General features: G+C 38.8%; 1 protein-coding gene across 4 annotated transcripts in view; it reads right to left on the bottom strand.

Moving 5' to 3' along the window:
* The window catches only part of GAREM1 (GRB2 associated regulator of MAPK1 subtype 1), a 214,285-nt gene that overhangs the window by 29,508 nt on the left and 170,264 nt on the right, over positions 1 to 14,513 (bottom strand). For 2 of the 4 annotated variants that reach the window (XM_032152567.2, XM_032152568.2), the window contains exon 3: positions 13,437 to 13,567. In XM_032152567.2, the coding sequence (XP_032008458.1) occupies positions 13,437 to 13,567 (131 nt within the window). Of the gene's footprint in view, positions 1 to 13,436; positions 13,595 to 14,513 lie in introns of all 4 variants that reach the window. The other 2 variants (XM_058438516.1, XM_058438517.1) reach the window with 1 other exon arrangement.

The following is a 14,513-nucleotide window of genomic DNA, read 5'->3' as shown; positions in this document are numbered from 1 at the left end:
TGAACTCCTGGGCTCAAGTGATCCTCCTGCCTCAGCCTCCCAAGTGACTGGGACTAGAGGAACAGGCTGCTCTGTCTGGGTCCTGGTTTCAGTTATTTTATTCTGTTGACTTAGGTCACCAAGAATCATCTGCTATCAATTCTAGCTTTTGGTTTATCCCTAAGGCTTTTACTTTCAACCAGTATCTAGTTAAACTTACAAAAATATAGATCAAAGGTCAGTAAACTAATACCCACAGTCCACACCTGGCCCACCACTTGGTTCTGTAAATAAAGTTTTATTGGGACATGCCACACCCATTCATTTATAAATAGTCTATGGCTGTTTTCACGCTATGATGGCAGTGCTGAGTAGCTGCAACAGTGACTGTATGGCTTGCAAACTCTAAAATATGTGCTCTCTGTTTCTTTACAGTAAAGGTTTACTGATAGTGGGTATAGATGGATGAAAAGAACCATGGCCTTTGGAAACTGACAGGTACAATACTATTAGCTAAACTACAAGCTGAGTTTGAATCTTGCCTTTACAGTGTAGTGACCTCAGACAAAATGCTTTTAGTTTTTTGAGCCTTAGGTTCCTCACCTATAAAATGGAACACCACCATCTATTCTGCAGGCTAAGTGAACGTACGTAAACAAATGATCACAGCGCTTGGCACGTGGTAGGCTCTCAATAAATGGAGGCCATCGTTACTATTACTTTTATTAACAAAACATTTTACTTTTTTTAAGTGTTTCACATTGCCTTTCACATCTCTGTATTTTCACATAGATTTCTAAGTTTTCATCTCCTACTGTGTTCAAGCCCAAACCACTACTTCTAAGCATTATCCTTCTCTCTGTACTGAATATTGTTCAAGTTTTTATTGACTATGTTATCCCAGAATAAAACTTAATGCCAGAATAGAGCCTGAAATATCATTACAATTATATCCCAAAGGATGTGAACATATGGAAATAATTCAAAATATACAATTTTAGAATAGTCTAGTCTGCAAAACTCTCAGCTGCACTGCTATACTTCCTTTTTATTAGAACTTTGTAAAAAACTTGGCGAGTCACCCATTTGAATAAAGATGGAGACAGGGATAAGATGCAGACAGGGATCTGGAAACTAAAAAAATATGTTTCTATCCCTTTAAATCAATATTTACTATATTTTCCTAATTTATCTTTATAAACATACACCTTCCAGAATTAAGAAATGATAGGTCTAGTGAAGTACTGCACAGCAAACGAACTGAAAGATAACGTCCACCAGTTTTTGAGACTCATATGAGACAGTACATATACGGATTAAACAGATCAAAGTTATCCTTACTAAATGTCACTATCTGGGCGCATTCAACAGTTTTGTCTACATTTTCGTGTATGTGTGTACTTCTTAAGTAACTTACTCCTACTCTCATACATAAAAATGCGTAACATGTGAGCACAATCTGTATCCCATGCTTCCAACTCTGAAGTCATTATTAATGCTAGCAATTAGCCCTGAATAAATTACACAACTACCATACTGACCAATTTTGTGGTCACTGCCAGTGACAGATGAAAAATCTCATAAATAAATGCTCTTTCTTTAGCAGTAGAGCCAAATAGTCTCCTCAGGTTTCTACAGATGTAATTTATTTGCATAATTTTTTCCTTTTTTTTTTAATAGCAAAAGAAACAATGCATTCTGTCTAAGTGCTTCCGTATGTGTGTCTGGTTAACATTTCCAGTTTCAACGTTTCCTGAGAGGAAGTAATTCAAAGTGTGTTATCTAAACAACACTAATAGGTTGAATCCAGGAAACTATCAGGGTTTTACTTTTTACTGCTCATAATACCACTCAATTAATAACCCATGGTCAAGAAACATTTTGAAACACTGACGTAAAATTTTAAACTTGTGGACACACACACACTCTCTCTCTCTCTCTCTCTGAAGATTCTGGCAATAGGAAATCTGTTCTCTAGCAACAATTGTTCTAATAACAATTGTTCAAACATGTAAGAGGTTAAAATTCCAACTCATAAGATAAAATCAGGAATGATCTGGTTGATATATAGGTTATATAGACAATATTTGATTAGTATTATGTTATGTCTTCCCAAATTAAATTTTCATTACTCTTTCTTTTGGGAAAATGACAGCAAATGAAAGAAAATTGCATCAAGAGTTAAGATAAATGTTAATCCTAAATGGTGTTTATATATATATTTTTTAACACAAAATAGGGCAAGAATGTCAAGTACAATGGCAATGGTTCCATTTGTGATGCTATAGCAGAGGGCTTGCCAACTGGTAGTTTTTCAGAGGGCCCAAAACCTCAGATGACAAAAAAAGCACTGAGCTGTCTTCAAACATTGAAATAATTAACCTCACAATTGTATCCAATTTATCATTCTGAACGGATCTTGAAAATAAATGACATCTGACTCATCCTAAGGGAAACATATAATTAAAAAAAACTGGAAAATAAAAAGTGACTATATCTAGCCGGGCGCGGTGGCTCATGCCTGTAATCCCAGCACTTTGGGAGGCAAAGGCGGGAGGATCACTAGGTCATGAGATCGAGACCATCCTGGCTAACACGGTGAAACCCTGTCTCTACTAAAAATACAAAAAAATTAGCTGGGCGTGGCAGTGTGCGCCTGTTGTCCCAGCTGCTGGGGAGGCTGAGGCAGGAGAATGGCATGAACCCAGGAGGCGGAGCTTGCAGTGAGCCGAGATCACGCCACTGCACTCCAGCCTGGGTGACAGAGCAAGATCCCGTCTCAAAAAAAAGTAAAAAATAAAAAAAAATAAAAAGTGGCTATATCTAAATACATTCAATTTTCATTTTAAATATTCCTTTTTACATCTGACAAAATTCAGGTTGCATAGGAATCAATAATTTCTGACCTCTCTGGAATATAGCCAAGAACAAGGCAGTGAGCTAACCAAAATGATGGGATGTTGTTGATGTTAGGGCTTATCGTGAAAGGCTGTGAGGTCCTTAACTTAGTGTACTGATTCCTAAGCAAAACAGAAGTGAAAAATTAAACTAAAAATAGGGACTGTTAAGAAAGGTATTCTGAAAAAGACACAAGAGGCAAATAAGACAGCAAACCGTTAAAGGCTTTTAAACAAAAAAAGTTAAAAAAAATTTAAATTATGAGACCGTAAAAATATCAAATTCTCAGGGCTTACGGTCTCTCTATATAAAGGCAAAAGTCATACTCAAGTGGGGCTGAGTGCTTTAATCAATTATAAAACAGGAGACAGTGATAAGTTTAAATTTTGTTCAAGTACTGTCTTTAAGATAGTAGAAAAGTGTATTATAAAATACTGAAAGGAAATTACAGTCATTTTGGACAGAATTTGGTTAACATTCACGGCTACTCCAAAAACTGGCTCGCTAGAACTACTCATGCCCTAAAGCCTCCAGAGAGCAGGTGGAAAATGCTGGAGCAAATAATTCCTACCCATTTTGAAAAATCACAGGAAAAGATGGTCTCTCTCTGGCATTATTATAAACTTAAAACGCAAGATTCCTTTTCTGAATTCTTGAGATGGAAACTAAGAATTGTATTTTAAATGAGAAATGGTGGGTTACAACTGAACTACACTCGGAAAACAAAATAAAAAACCCTGAAGAATACTAAATGTTTCAGTACTACTAGCTTGTACTATTTTACAGGACAACCACAGGATGGCCTATGTATGCAGAGCAAAGTCTACTAATAAACTGTTTTTGTGTTTTCAAAGATAAAACATGACCAGGAGGATGGCAGAGCATAAATAATTACAAGAGTAGAATCACAAGCGGCTCTGTCTGTAGTTTGTTCTGCTAAAATGAATAAAGAAAGTAACGTAGGCAGGACACAGTGGCTCACACCTGTAATCCCAGCACTTTGGGAGGCCGAGGTGGGCAAATCACTTGAGATAGGGAGTTCGAGACCAGCCTGACCAACATGGAGAAACCTTGTGTCTACTAAAAATACAACATTAGCCAGGCATGGTGGCGCATGCTTGTAATCCCAGCTACTTGGGAGGCTGAGGCAGGAGAATCGCTTGAACCCGGGAGGCGGAGGTTGCGGTGAGCTGAGATTGATCCATTGCACTCCAGCCTGGGCAACAAGAGTGAAATCCACCTCAAAAAAAAAAAAAAAAAAGAAGGCACAGTCTAACTGGTCAGCAGAAGCGAAAGGTCTTCATTTTTTCAGCACTTTTTCAGATGGCAACTTTTAAAAGGGTAACTAATATGTTAAAATAAAAGGCACATGGACTGCATCAAATCTATGACTTGGGAAAATATATTGGCTGCTTTTCAGTAACTTGGAAGCCTTAGAAGACATTCAGAGTTTGGCATCAAGTTGCATTAATCATATTAAATTTTAAAATCTGTGCTTGTTTATTCAGCAATGCATTTTAGTCATGTTGGTGTATCTTTAACACTGCTTCAAGCAACAATACAAGAACCCAGCCTCTGGTCTTGCTGCTTTATTAATACTGGTTAGCACTCTAAAAATTCTGGGTTAAGACCTTATGGAGTTTGAAAGAGTTCATTCTGACATGTGATATTTAAATAATCAGAAACTACATTGATACTGATAGAGTGAAAATTTCAAAATAAGTGTGAACAAATGTGAACATGAAAGAGTCAGTCCTCTAAGATAGATCCTGAGTGGCTAACCAGGTCTAAATTTAAAATACAGCCAACCAACCATTTGCTGATTGGAGGTCACACATGTGCTCTAAGTTCCTGGAAAACCCATGCCTCCATTCAACTTTTGGACTTTCGGAGCTAATGCGAACCAACCAATTAGAACTCACCAGCCTCAGCCAATCAGGGCTCAGCAGCACCAACTAGTCAGAACTAATCATGTTTCAATCCTTCATTTGCTATATGGACCTGATTGAGAACCTGAGTGGGCACTTTTGCTATAAAACCCGGGACCTTCCCTTTGTTCTCTGGAATTGCATCTTCATTTTACACTGAAGGCTATCTCTCCACAGTCTGCAAATTGTTCACTGGAAGAGTCTTTCCTTCAAATTCCTATTTCAGAGAACTTCTGTTCATATAAGTTACAAGATTTTATTTTTTAAATACTGGCACCATACTTTACTATTAATAAGATAAAAAAAGGTACATATATAACATTCATAAAAGCTGCCAAATCCTGTGTGTCAGACCATAAATGTTTCAGAAATACAAATGACAGAAGGATTTTGGCTATATTGTACCCCATGCCATAATGATTGAACATGTTTGTATTTTTTAAAAAGGAAAATGAATTAAACTGTACAAGCTATTGTATCAAAGTGGAAGTACATTCTGATCACAATCTTGGGCCTTATCTCAAATCCATAAACAGAGTGTGATGGAGCAGAGAGGTGACCGGATTGTATTAGGAGACCTGGTTTCTATGCTGGGCTTTGCTGCTGAGTCATTTTGTGGCTTCATATGAACCAATGAAGTTAGATAACATAGCTGTTTCTCAGTTTTCATATTTGCTAAAAGAAGTAGGATTAGGCAACGTCTAAGGGCCTTTCCAGATCTAAAATGTGATGATTATAACAACTCAAAGTCTGTAAACTTCCTAGTCCTGTTGGATAATTTATAGTATTTTATCATTTTACTCTTGGTCATGTTTCTTAGTATTCCAAGGCTCTAGTTTTTTGACTTAAGTTCTCTGAAACTTATATGATGTTTTCTCCAATTAAAAAGAGGCACTTCTGGGTATATATACACAATGGAATACTATTCAGCTTTAAAAAGGAGGAAAATCATGTTATCTGTGGCAACATGAATGAACCTGGAGGGTATTATGCTAAGCAAAATAAGCCAGGCATAGAAAGACAAATACCACATGGTCTCATTTATATGTGGAAACTAAAAACATCAAACTCATAGATACAGAGAGAATGGTGGCTGTCAGAGGCCGGAGAGTGGGGAGAGTGGGGAGAATGGGAAGATGCTGGTCAAAGGGTACATGTTCCAGGTAGAATGGGGGGAAATTGAGAGGTGATGGAAATGTTAATTAGCTTAATTCAATCATTCCACATTGTATACCTGTACCACAGCATCACTTATCAATATCCAAAGAAAAGGTACCGCTGAAATCCTTCTCCCCACATTACAGTGGCTCTGCTGCTAGGCACTGATACCCCGGCCCACAGCAGGTGCCAAAGCAGTAATCAGAAGCTGATAGGCTGATGACAAGGCTGTCACCTCAGCTCCTGGCCAGACCACACACGCAGTATGGAAGTGGTTCTGAAGAGGTCTAGGCAGGCAGAGGCAGCGACTGTATGCCACAAATGACTGAAACTTCACATTCCTGAGTGGGTAACTTTCTCTAATGAAGCCAATGCAAACTTGTTACTTTGCCTCTGAGGAAATCTATGCTGGAACAGCTGAAAGTATGGATCTCACTAACTAGCTGGAGCTAAAATAGTAACATTATAGCATCCAGATTAGGGTATTTGGGCTCTGAGACTTGAGAGTAGTAATTTTAATGTAGAAAGCTTCTGGATTACATCAATGAAGACAGGATGCCTCGGACCCAATGCCAAATTGAAGGCCACCTTTTTCCCCTCTCTCTCCACAACTGTCATAGTAAAGATAGAGCTTAAATTAAAACTTAATTTGTTAGTCATTATTTTGATGGCAGGAAATGCAGGCGGGGAAAATTTTCTCATCTTTATTAGGCTGAGTTTGAAAGGCTGGAAGACATTTAAAATAATTCGCAGTTATTAGTGTAGTAAGGTCTCCTAAAAAGTATTTGAAGTGAAGGGGTATTTCGAAACCACAACAAAGAACAGCTACTATGTACTGAGTTTTTAATAGTAAGTCACTGGGTAGGAAGTATTACATAAAGAGTAAGCAGGCCAGGCATGGTGGCTCATGCCTGTAATCTCGGTATTTTGGGAGGCTGAGGCGAGAAGATTGCTTGAGGCCAGGAATTCAAGACCAGCCTGGGCAACATTGTGAGATGCTCATCTCTACAGAAAAAATTTAAAAATCAGCCAAGAGTGGTGGTGCATGCCTGTAGTCCTAGCTATTCAGGAGGCTGAAGCAGGAGGATCACTTGCGCCCAGGAGTTCAAGGCTGCAATGAGCTATGATAGCACCACTGCACTCCAGCCTGGGTGACAAAGCATGTTTCTTAAAAAAAAAAAAAAAAGAAAGAGGGAGAGAGAGAGAGAGAAACAAGAGAGAGATGAAAAAAAGAAACAGGGAAAGAGGGAGGGAGAGGAGGGTAGGGAGAGGAGGGATGAGAGAAAAGAGGCCAAGCTCAGTGGCTCACCCCTGTAATCCCAGCACTTTGGGAGGCTGAGGAGGGTGGATCACTTGAGGTCAGGAGTTCGAGACCAGCCTGGCCAACATGGCGAAACCCCGTCTCTACTAAAAATACAAAAATTAGCCAGGCATGGTGGCGCGTGCCTATAGTCCGAGCTACTTGGGAGGCTGAGGCAGGAGAATCGCTTCGACCTGGGAGGTGGAGGTTGTAGTGAGCTGAGATCACACCATTGCATTCCAGCCTGGGTGACAGAGCGAGACTCTGTCTCAAAAAAAATAAAATAACATAAAATAAAAAATAAAGAAAAGAAAAAGAGTAAGTGAAATAATCTTAATCTGTGGTGGGAATTTTTTTAAATGTGAAACTTAATTTTTTGTGATTTTATGTTCTGAACCAAGGATTTGCAAACCCTATCTTACAGGTCAAGATGGTAATAATTTCAGGCTCTATGGGCTATATAGTCTCTGCTGCAACTACTTAATTAAGCTGTTGGCATGAAAGCAGCCATAGATAATACATAAACACATGGACATGGCTTTGTTCCAATAAAACTTTATTTACAAAAACAGGCAGCTTGCCCACAGGCTAGCTTACCAGCCTCCTTACTAGACACTTGCAAAGTACTTGAGCATATTACTTTACTTAATTCTGATGACAAATCTATGAGGTGGGTAGCATCACCTCTATTTCGTAGGTAAAGACACTGTGGGCTCAGGTCGTGTGACCCACCTATGGTCAGAGTCAATGCCTGGGGCAGGGTTCTGAACTCAGCTCTGAGTGCAGAGCCTGAGCCACTATACAGTCCAACTCACTCTGTAGATGGTGGCGGCCTGCTTGAAGAAAAATGTATGGCTTGAAAATTGTTAGTGCAGCTGTTTTTATTTTTAAAAGGAGGGGTATGGGCCTTCAGTTGGAATGGCCAACTCAGAAAGAGGACATCTTCTGACTTTGGAAGTAAACATGAGAAGAAAGATAGCTGATGAAAAAACTAAGGGAGATAATTGAGAGAGAAAAAGCCTATTACAGTTAAAAAAAAAAAAAAAAAACCCACAAATATGCAGGAAAGCAAGTAAACAAAAACAACATTCTTACCCTGAAAACTAAAAACCAGATGGATAAAGAAAAAAAAGTGAAAGAGACAGGTGACTGCTATTCCCAAAACATGGAATTCCTTTAGCTTTGCAGGGATTAGAAGAGATATATACAAGTGATCAGTGAGAGGTAACCTGCCCACATATCCTTTTATTTTCTGTACTCTCTCATCTCCTACTTTCTGTTTCTACCACCCAGCTGCTCACTCAAATGGACATACTTAGATCAGAAAATAGAGCTACTCCTGTCATTACCGATCTTACTGCCTAAAGTTAAATTTCAAGAGTTTTACACTCTACCACCACCTCCTATTTTGCATCTCATTTTCTCAAACATATCTATCTCATAAGTCCAATTCTCATTGGGGCTACACTTCTATTCATGCTTGGTTAGCCAGTAGGGATTCTTCTTTTTTGTTGTTGTTTTTTTGCGATGGAGTCTCATTCTGTCACCCAGGCTGGAGTACGGTGGCGCGATCTCGGCTCACTGGAACCTCTGCCTCCCAAGTTCAAGTAATTCTCCTGCCTCAGCCTCCCAAGTAGCTGGGATTACAGGCGCGCACCCCCATGCCCAACTAATTTTTATATTTTTAGTACAGACGGGGTTTCGCCATATTGGCCAGGCAGGTCTCGAACTCCTGACTTCAAGTGATCCACCTGCTTTGGCCTCCCAAAGTGCTGGGATTACATGCATGAGCCACCGTGCCCAGCCTCCAGTGAGGATTCCATGGCTCAGTGTGACCTGTCACTCACTCTAGGGCACATTCCATCAACACCTTTGCTGATGTCTGCTATACTCACTGGGAGAACCTCAACCTGATTAAACTCAGCTCTCTTGGTCTACTCTATACCTGCATCGAGGGAGCCGAAAATGGCTGGAAGAAAGAAAGGGTAGTGCTGAGTAATCTCACTTGAAACTTACCTTGACAAAACTCTAGGACCACCCCATTGTACTGTCCTGGTTAACTCACTTTCCAGTCTCAGAGCTGATTATTATTTGCTTTCTATCAAGGCCACTAATGACCTTCACATTTTGCTAAATTTCATGGTTAGTTCTCAGTCCTCATCTAATTCAATTACTAAGTAGCATTTGACACAGTTGCTCATTCCTTCTTGAATCTTGGCTTCTGGGACACCATACGCTCCTGGCTGTCCTTCTACCTCACTGCTATCCTATCCAGTCTTCTCTTCTAGACCCCTAAATGCTGGGGTACTCCAGGGCTCAGTCCTCTGAGCTCTTCTCCTTTTAATCTTGTCTCTAGGTTAATGCTTCTCAACCTTGGCACTCCTGACATTTTGGGTTGGATAATCCTTTGTTATGGGAGCCTGTCCTGTGCATCACAGAATGTTTAGCAGCAACCCCACCCTCTACCCACTAAATGATAGTAACATCCTCCACCTCACAGTCACGACAATCAAAACTGTGTACAGATACTGCCAGTGTCCCCTGAGAGACAAAGTCACTCCTGGTTGAGAATCACTGGTACAGGTAAACTCAACTAGACCCATGGCTTCAAACGTCTTCCAGAAGATGGTAAGGCCCACCAACTATATACTCTGGGCCTAGACTATTCTCTAAGCTCCCAACCTGTAGATCCAACTGATTCTTGATATCTCTACTTGGAGGTAGTACTGATACTTGTTAATGTATTTATTGTCTACCTCCCCTACTATACTGTAATCTCCATGCAGTGAGGGACTTGCATATTCACTATTTACCCCCAGTGCCTGCAGTAGTGCTGGGCATATAGTAGGTGCTCAAAATATATTTGCTGGTTAAAGAATTAAACACTTAATGCATATGAATTCATTTCACGCAGTTAATCAATGATGGGGCCAATCAGGCAGATAGTTTTAAACACATCAAGGTATCTTTTAAAGACAAATTTTAGTTCCAAATTAAAAAGAATGTTTCATTTTTAAACAAATGTATAAATAGTACTAGTACTGGCCATTAAATTTAAAATTTGAAGTTAAAATTTTGCTACAGTTTGTGAAGAAACCCAGAACTAGAATTCCCCCCTGCCTTTTTTAAATACTTCTGCTTTATTTTACATTCTTATTAAGATTAATTTCAGTTTGGACTTGTAAATTAATATATCAAGATACATATGTATATTTATTTCTAATAATAATGTCTTGATTATCATGATGCCAGATAACTATCAATTTTTAACTGCAAGTGCTTTTCTCAGTGGTTTATCCTTTTGGTTTAATTTACGCTGTATCTGAAGTAGAGGAGAGAGGGTGAAATCTTCTAAGAAGGTTTGAAATCTTTCTTTTAAAAAACTGCTTCTTGGATAATAGCTACATTTATGAGTAAAGAGTATTGTTTTTAATTTTTTCCCACCTTCTCCATGAGAATAACCAAAATCCCATTTCTTTAACTCCTCCCCTGCTAGTTCTTAGTTCTCACACAGACTCAATAATCCAATCTTTTTTTTTTTTTTTTTTTTTAAGATGAAGTCTCACTCTGTCGCCTAGGCTGGAGTGCAATGGCGCGATCTCGGCTCACTGCAACCTCTGCCTCCTGGGTTCAAGCAATTCTCCTGTCTCAGCCCCACCGAGTAGCTGGGATTAGAGGTGTGTGCCACCAGCCCAGCTAATTTTTGTATTTTTAGTAGAGATGGGGTTTCACCAAGTTGGTCAGGCTGGTCTTGAACTCCTGACCTCAGGTGATCCACCTGCCTCGGCCTCCCAAAGTGCTGTGATTACAGGTGTGAGCCACTGTGCCCTGGCTTAATCCAGTCTATTTTTAATTGAAGAAGACCATGACTTCCAGCATTTATTTTTGGTCCAGTTGGTATCCAGACAAACTTTCTATGACTATCCTCAGTTTATTTATTTACTGGTGTGTTTATCACTAAGCACAAAACCTTTTGTGTATTTCTTTATGTAAATTTCCTGAGGTTCCTATAACAATCCTTCTTTGAACAGAACTGAATAATGTTTTAATGATTCATGCAAGCTAGAGGTGATGGCACCTTGAAACTCCATAAGTAACAGACTAGAAATATTAAATATTTTTGTTTGCACAGCACAGAACTCAACCTAAATCCAATTAGTTTTATGGATGCTATAAGCTCACATTTCACACACTTAACTGAGCCTTTGAACTCTTAAATGATATTCTCTATTAAACACATTTTAATGAATACATTCAGTCATGGTATTCTATATTAAAAAAAGAACTCTAAAATGTATAAATTAAAGTGTTATCCTCTCAGTCATTCTGATTTAATACAAATTCACCAAGAAAAGCTGCTAGACGCATTTAAAAAAACAGTATACATGAGCAATATGTGGCAAAAGATGGAATGTTACATTTTAATACTGGAGAAAATCTTTAAAAAGCACTTAAAAATTTACATTTGATTTCTTTATTAGCAAATGAAATATTTTTCTAGAAAGGAGTTTAAAACTACTAACTTTCTAAAAAAAACTTTTTTTTTTTTTTCATTTAGAGAATTCTAAATATAAGTTTTAGGGAGAGATTTAAGTCATATCAAAACACTAATGGAATAGGATTTAACTTCTGACCAATGAGTCTAGGTTTGTTTAAAAATGAACATGTTTGCACAAGTTTTCACTGTAAACAAATGCAAGCTGTCCTGACCGCTCATGTATTAGGGCCACTGAAAAAGTTAAAAATGATAAATATTTTTGTATGTAAGCATAATTTACTTAGTAAAGATTTTATAAAATATAAAATATCACTCATCTTAATAACAAAACTAAAGAGCATAGACCAAAGCAGCTGTATTTCAGAACTGGAAGAAGAGATGACTTAGCTTAGACAATGAAATGGGCAGAACCGTTTCTCCAATAAGGGGATGTCCTCGGCATCTCCTCCCTTTCCTGAAGAGTGTGGGTGGAGTGACTCATCCACAAAGACACTGCTGCATTCTTGGGCCAAGACACCATGTAGTCTGTTTTTCACATAGAGTGGATTTCTAAGAAACAGGAATCTTGCCCCCCTAAATCTTGAAATGTTTGGAAAATGTGATTTAGGTGGACTTTGGGCTGAAATGACATTAAAGAGAAAACTCCTTCAATGTGAACACTTTCTAAAGTGTTTTAGTGTAATTATGAATATTGCTGGAGAAAATGTGGAAGATTTGCAGGCAATACAATGGGCCTGGTTGGTGGCTTGCTTCTCTGGTCAGTCCCTCTTCAACAGCAAGTCTAGTCAAAGGACCTCGCTCAACATCTGGACAGGGACTGCACTGTCCCTTTAAGAAATGCAGAACAAGGCCAGGCACGGTGGCTCATGCCTGTAATCCCAGCACTTTGGGAGGCCAAGGCGGGCGGATCACGAGGTCAGGAGGTTGAGATCATCCTGGCTAACACGGTGAAACCCCATCTCTACCAAAAAAAAAAAAAAAAAAAATAGCCAGGCATGCCGGTGTATGCCTATAGTCCCCGCTGCTGGGGAGACTGAGGCAGGAGAATGGCATGAACCAGGGAGGCAGAGCTTGCAGTGAGCTGAGATCGCGCCACTGTACTCCAGCCTGGGTGACAGAGGGAGACTCAGTCTCAAAAAAAAGGCTGCAGAACAAATGGAGCACAGCAAACACTATATAGCTTTTCTCTAGGCAATATCAGTTTTCTCTCTATATAGTGAAATACACAGTCTACAAAGAATGGAATGAACACATGCTGACTTCAAGCAATGCTTAGAAACCTATTCTTTCTTCTTTCTCAAAGTTTCTTTCTTTTCAAATAAGTGTTTGGTATTATTTAGTTTCATCATATCCCTTTTGCTTCCAGAAGTGGAGATCTGGCTAAACAACTGTTACATATTAGAAAATGAAGTCCAAATTTTAAAAAATATCACTTATCTGCCTCAACAGCTACAGTTTTGAACTCAAACATCAGTTTTAAATTCTAACAAAAGATAATGCTAATAAATACAGAAGCAGTCAGGTCAGCTATAATATATGTGGTTTTGGCTACTGCCACTAACCATTAGAAGATGAAACCCTCCTAGGAGACACAGATGAACACTTACTGTGTACATCCAGACTTGAAAGTTAAATTATCTTTAGTGAGTATAAATATTGGTGCTTCAAGAGCTACCTTCACGTTGAATGTGATATCCTCCATGACGTACACGCGTTCAGGAAATGCCTTAGCCACCTCCTCCACACTGTTGAAATATTGCACTGGCTCCTTTATATCTCGGTCTTGTTCCAGCAGCTTGAATTGCCCTAAAACACACGATAAACAGAAGAGATCTAAGATGTTTATGCTGGACTGCTGTTACCATGGCAACAGCATCCTCTCTCTTTACTCCGGCCCTTCTTTGTCAAAGATTCCTGTTCATCATTAATTTTTTTAAAAAGGCATTATGGTAGGTTCCATTAAACTAGAAGATAGATTTTAAAATCAGCTTAAAAATGAAAATAAACTGCATTCTTTTGTTTACATTCAGAGTTTATTCCCAGATGTCCAAAATCAAACTGAATGAATGCTTACTTGCTGTTTGATCTCAAAGTGAAAACTCACTTTGTTATAAATGGTTGTTTTTAACAGTAAGTTAAACATTGAAGTTACCTTGGCCATCAGTTGTTATAAGAACCACACATTTACATTCTAGAACCGAGTCTTAGAAGCCTGGGAGAGCTAACTTTTTAAAATTAGTATTAAATTTTTTTTTTTTTTTTGCAAATAGAACAAAATGATATAATGGATTCCTGGCTTTCACATAACTCATATTCTTGGTTACAACAATATGCAGGTAATGTCTAGGGCTCATGAGCTGCTGTAATGTGTGATGCTGCTGAGGCAGAAGCATGGAGCAGCAGCAGACAGCTGTCTGGTGAGCTTCCTCTCAACCACTGAGCCTGCTGGCCACTCAGCCTCCGGAGCTCCACATGGCTCCTTTCTTTCCTTTTACTGCTATATATGAAATTCATGCGAGTAGGCCATATTATGGTCTCCACAATTTACAGGATTTATGAAGAACTTTGAACATACTCCTAAAATATCAAGGATCTGTCATGTTGTTTACATTTTCAGTATCTGTGACCCTGCTGCAACATTTGAGAAGAACTGTTTTCAGTTTGGAATAAAATACCATATGCAATCATATCAGGGATACAGTGTTTCTTAGTAGTTATTTTCTGAATCCTGGCTATAATATAATACTCCAGA

This window comes from Hylobates moloch, unplaced genomic scaffold, assembly GCF_009828535.3.
Source record: "Hylobates moloch isolate HMO894 unplaced genomic scaffold, HMol_V3 SCAFFOLD_5, whole genome shotgun sequence".
Taxonomy (NCBI): domain Eukaryota; kingdom Metazoa; phylum Chordata; class Mammalia; order Primates; family Hylobatidae; genus Hylobates; species Hylobates moloch.
This window is presented reverse-complemented; position numbering and strand designations above follow the sequence as displayed.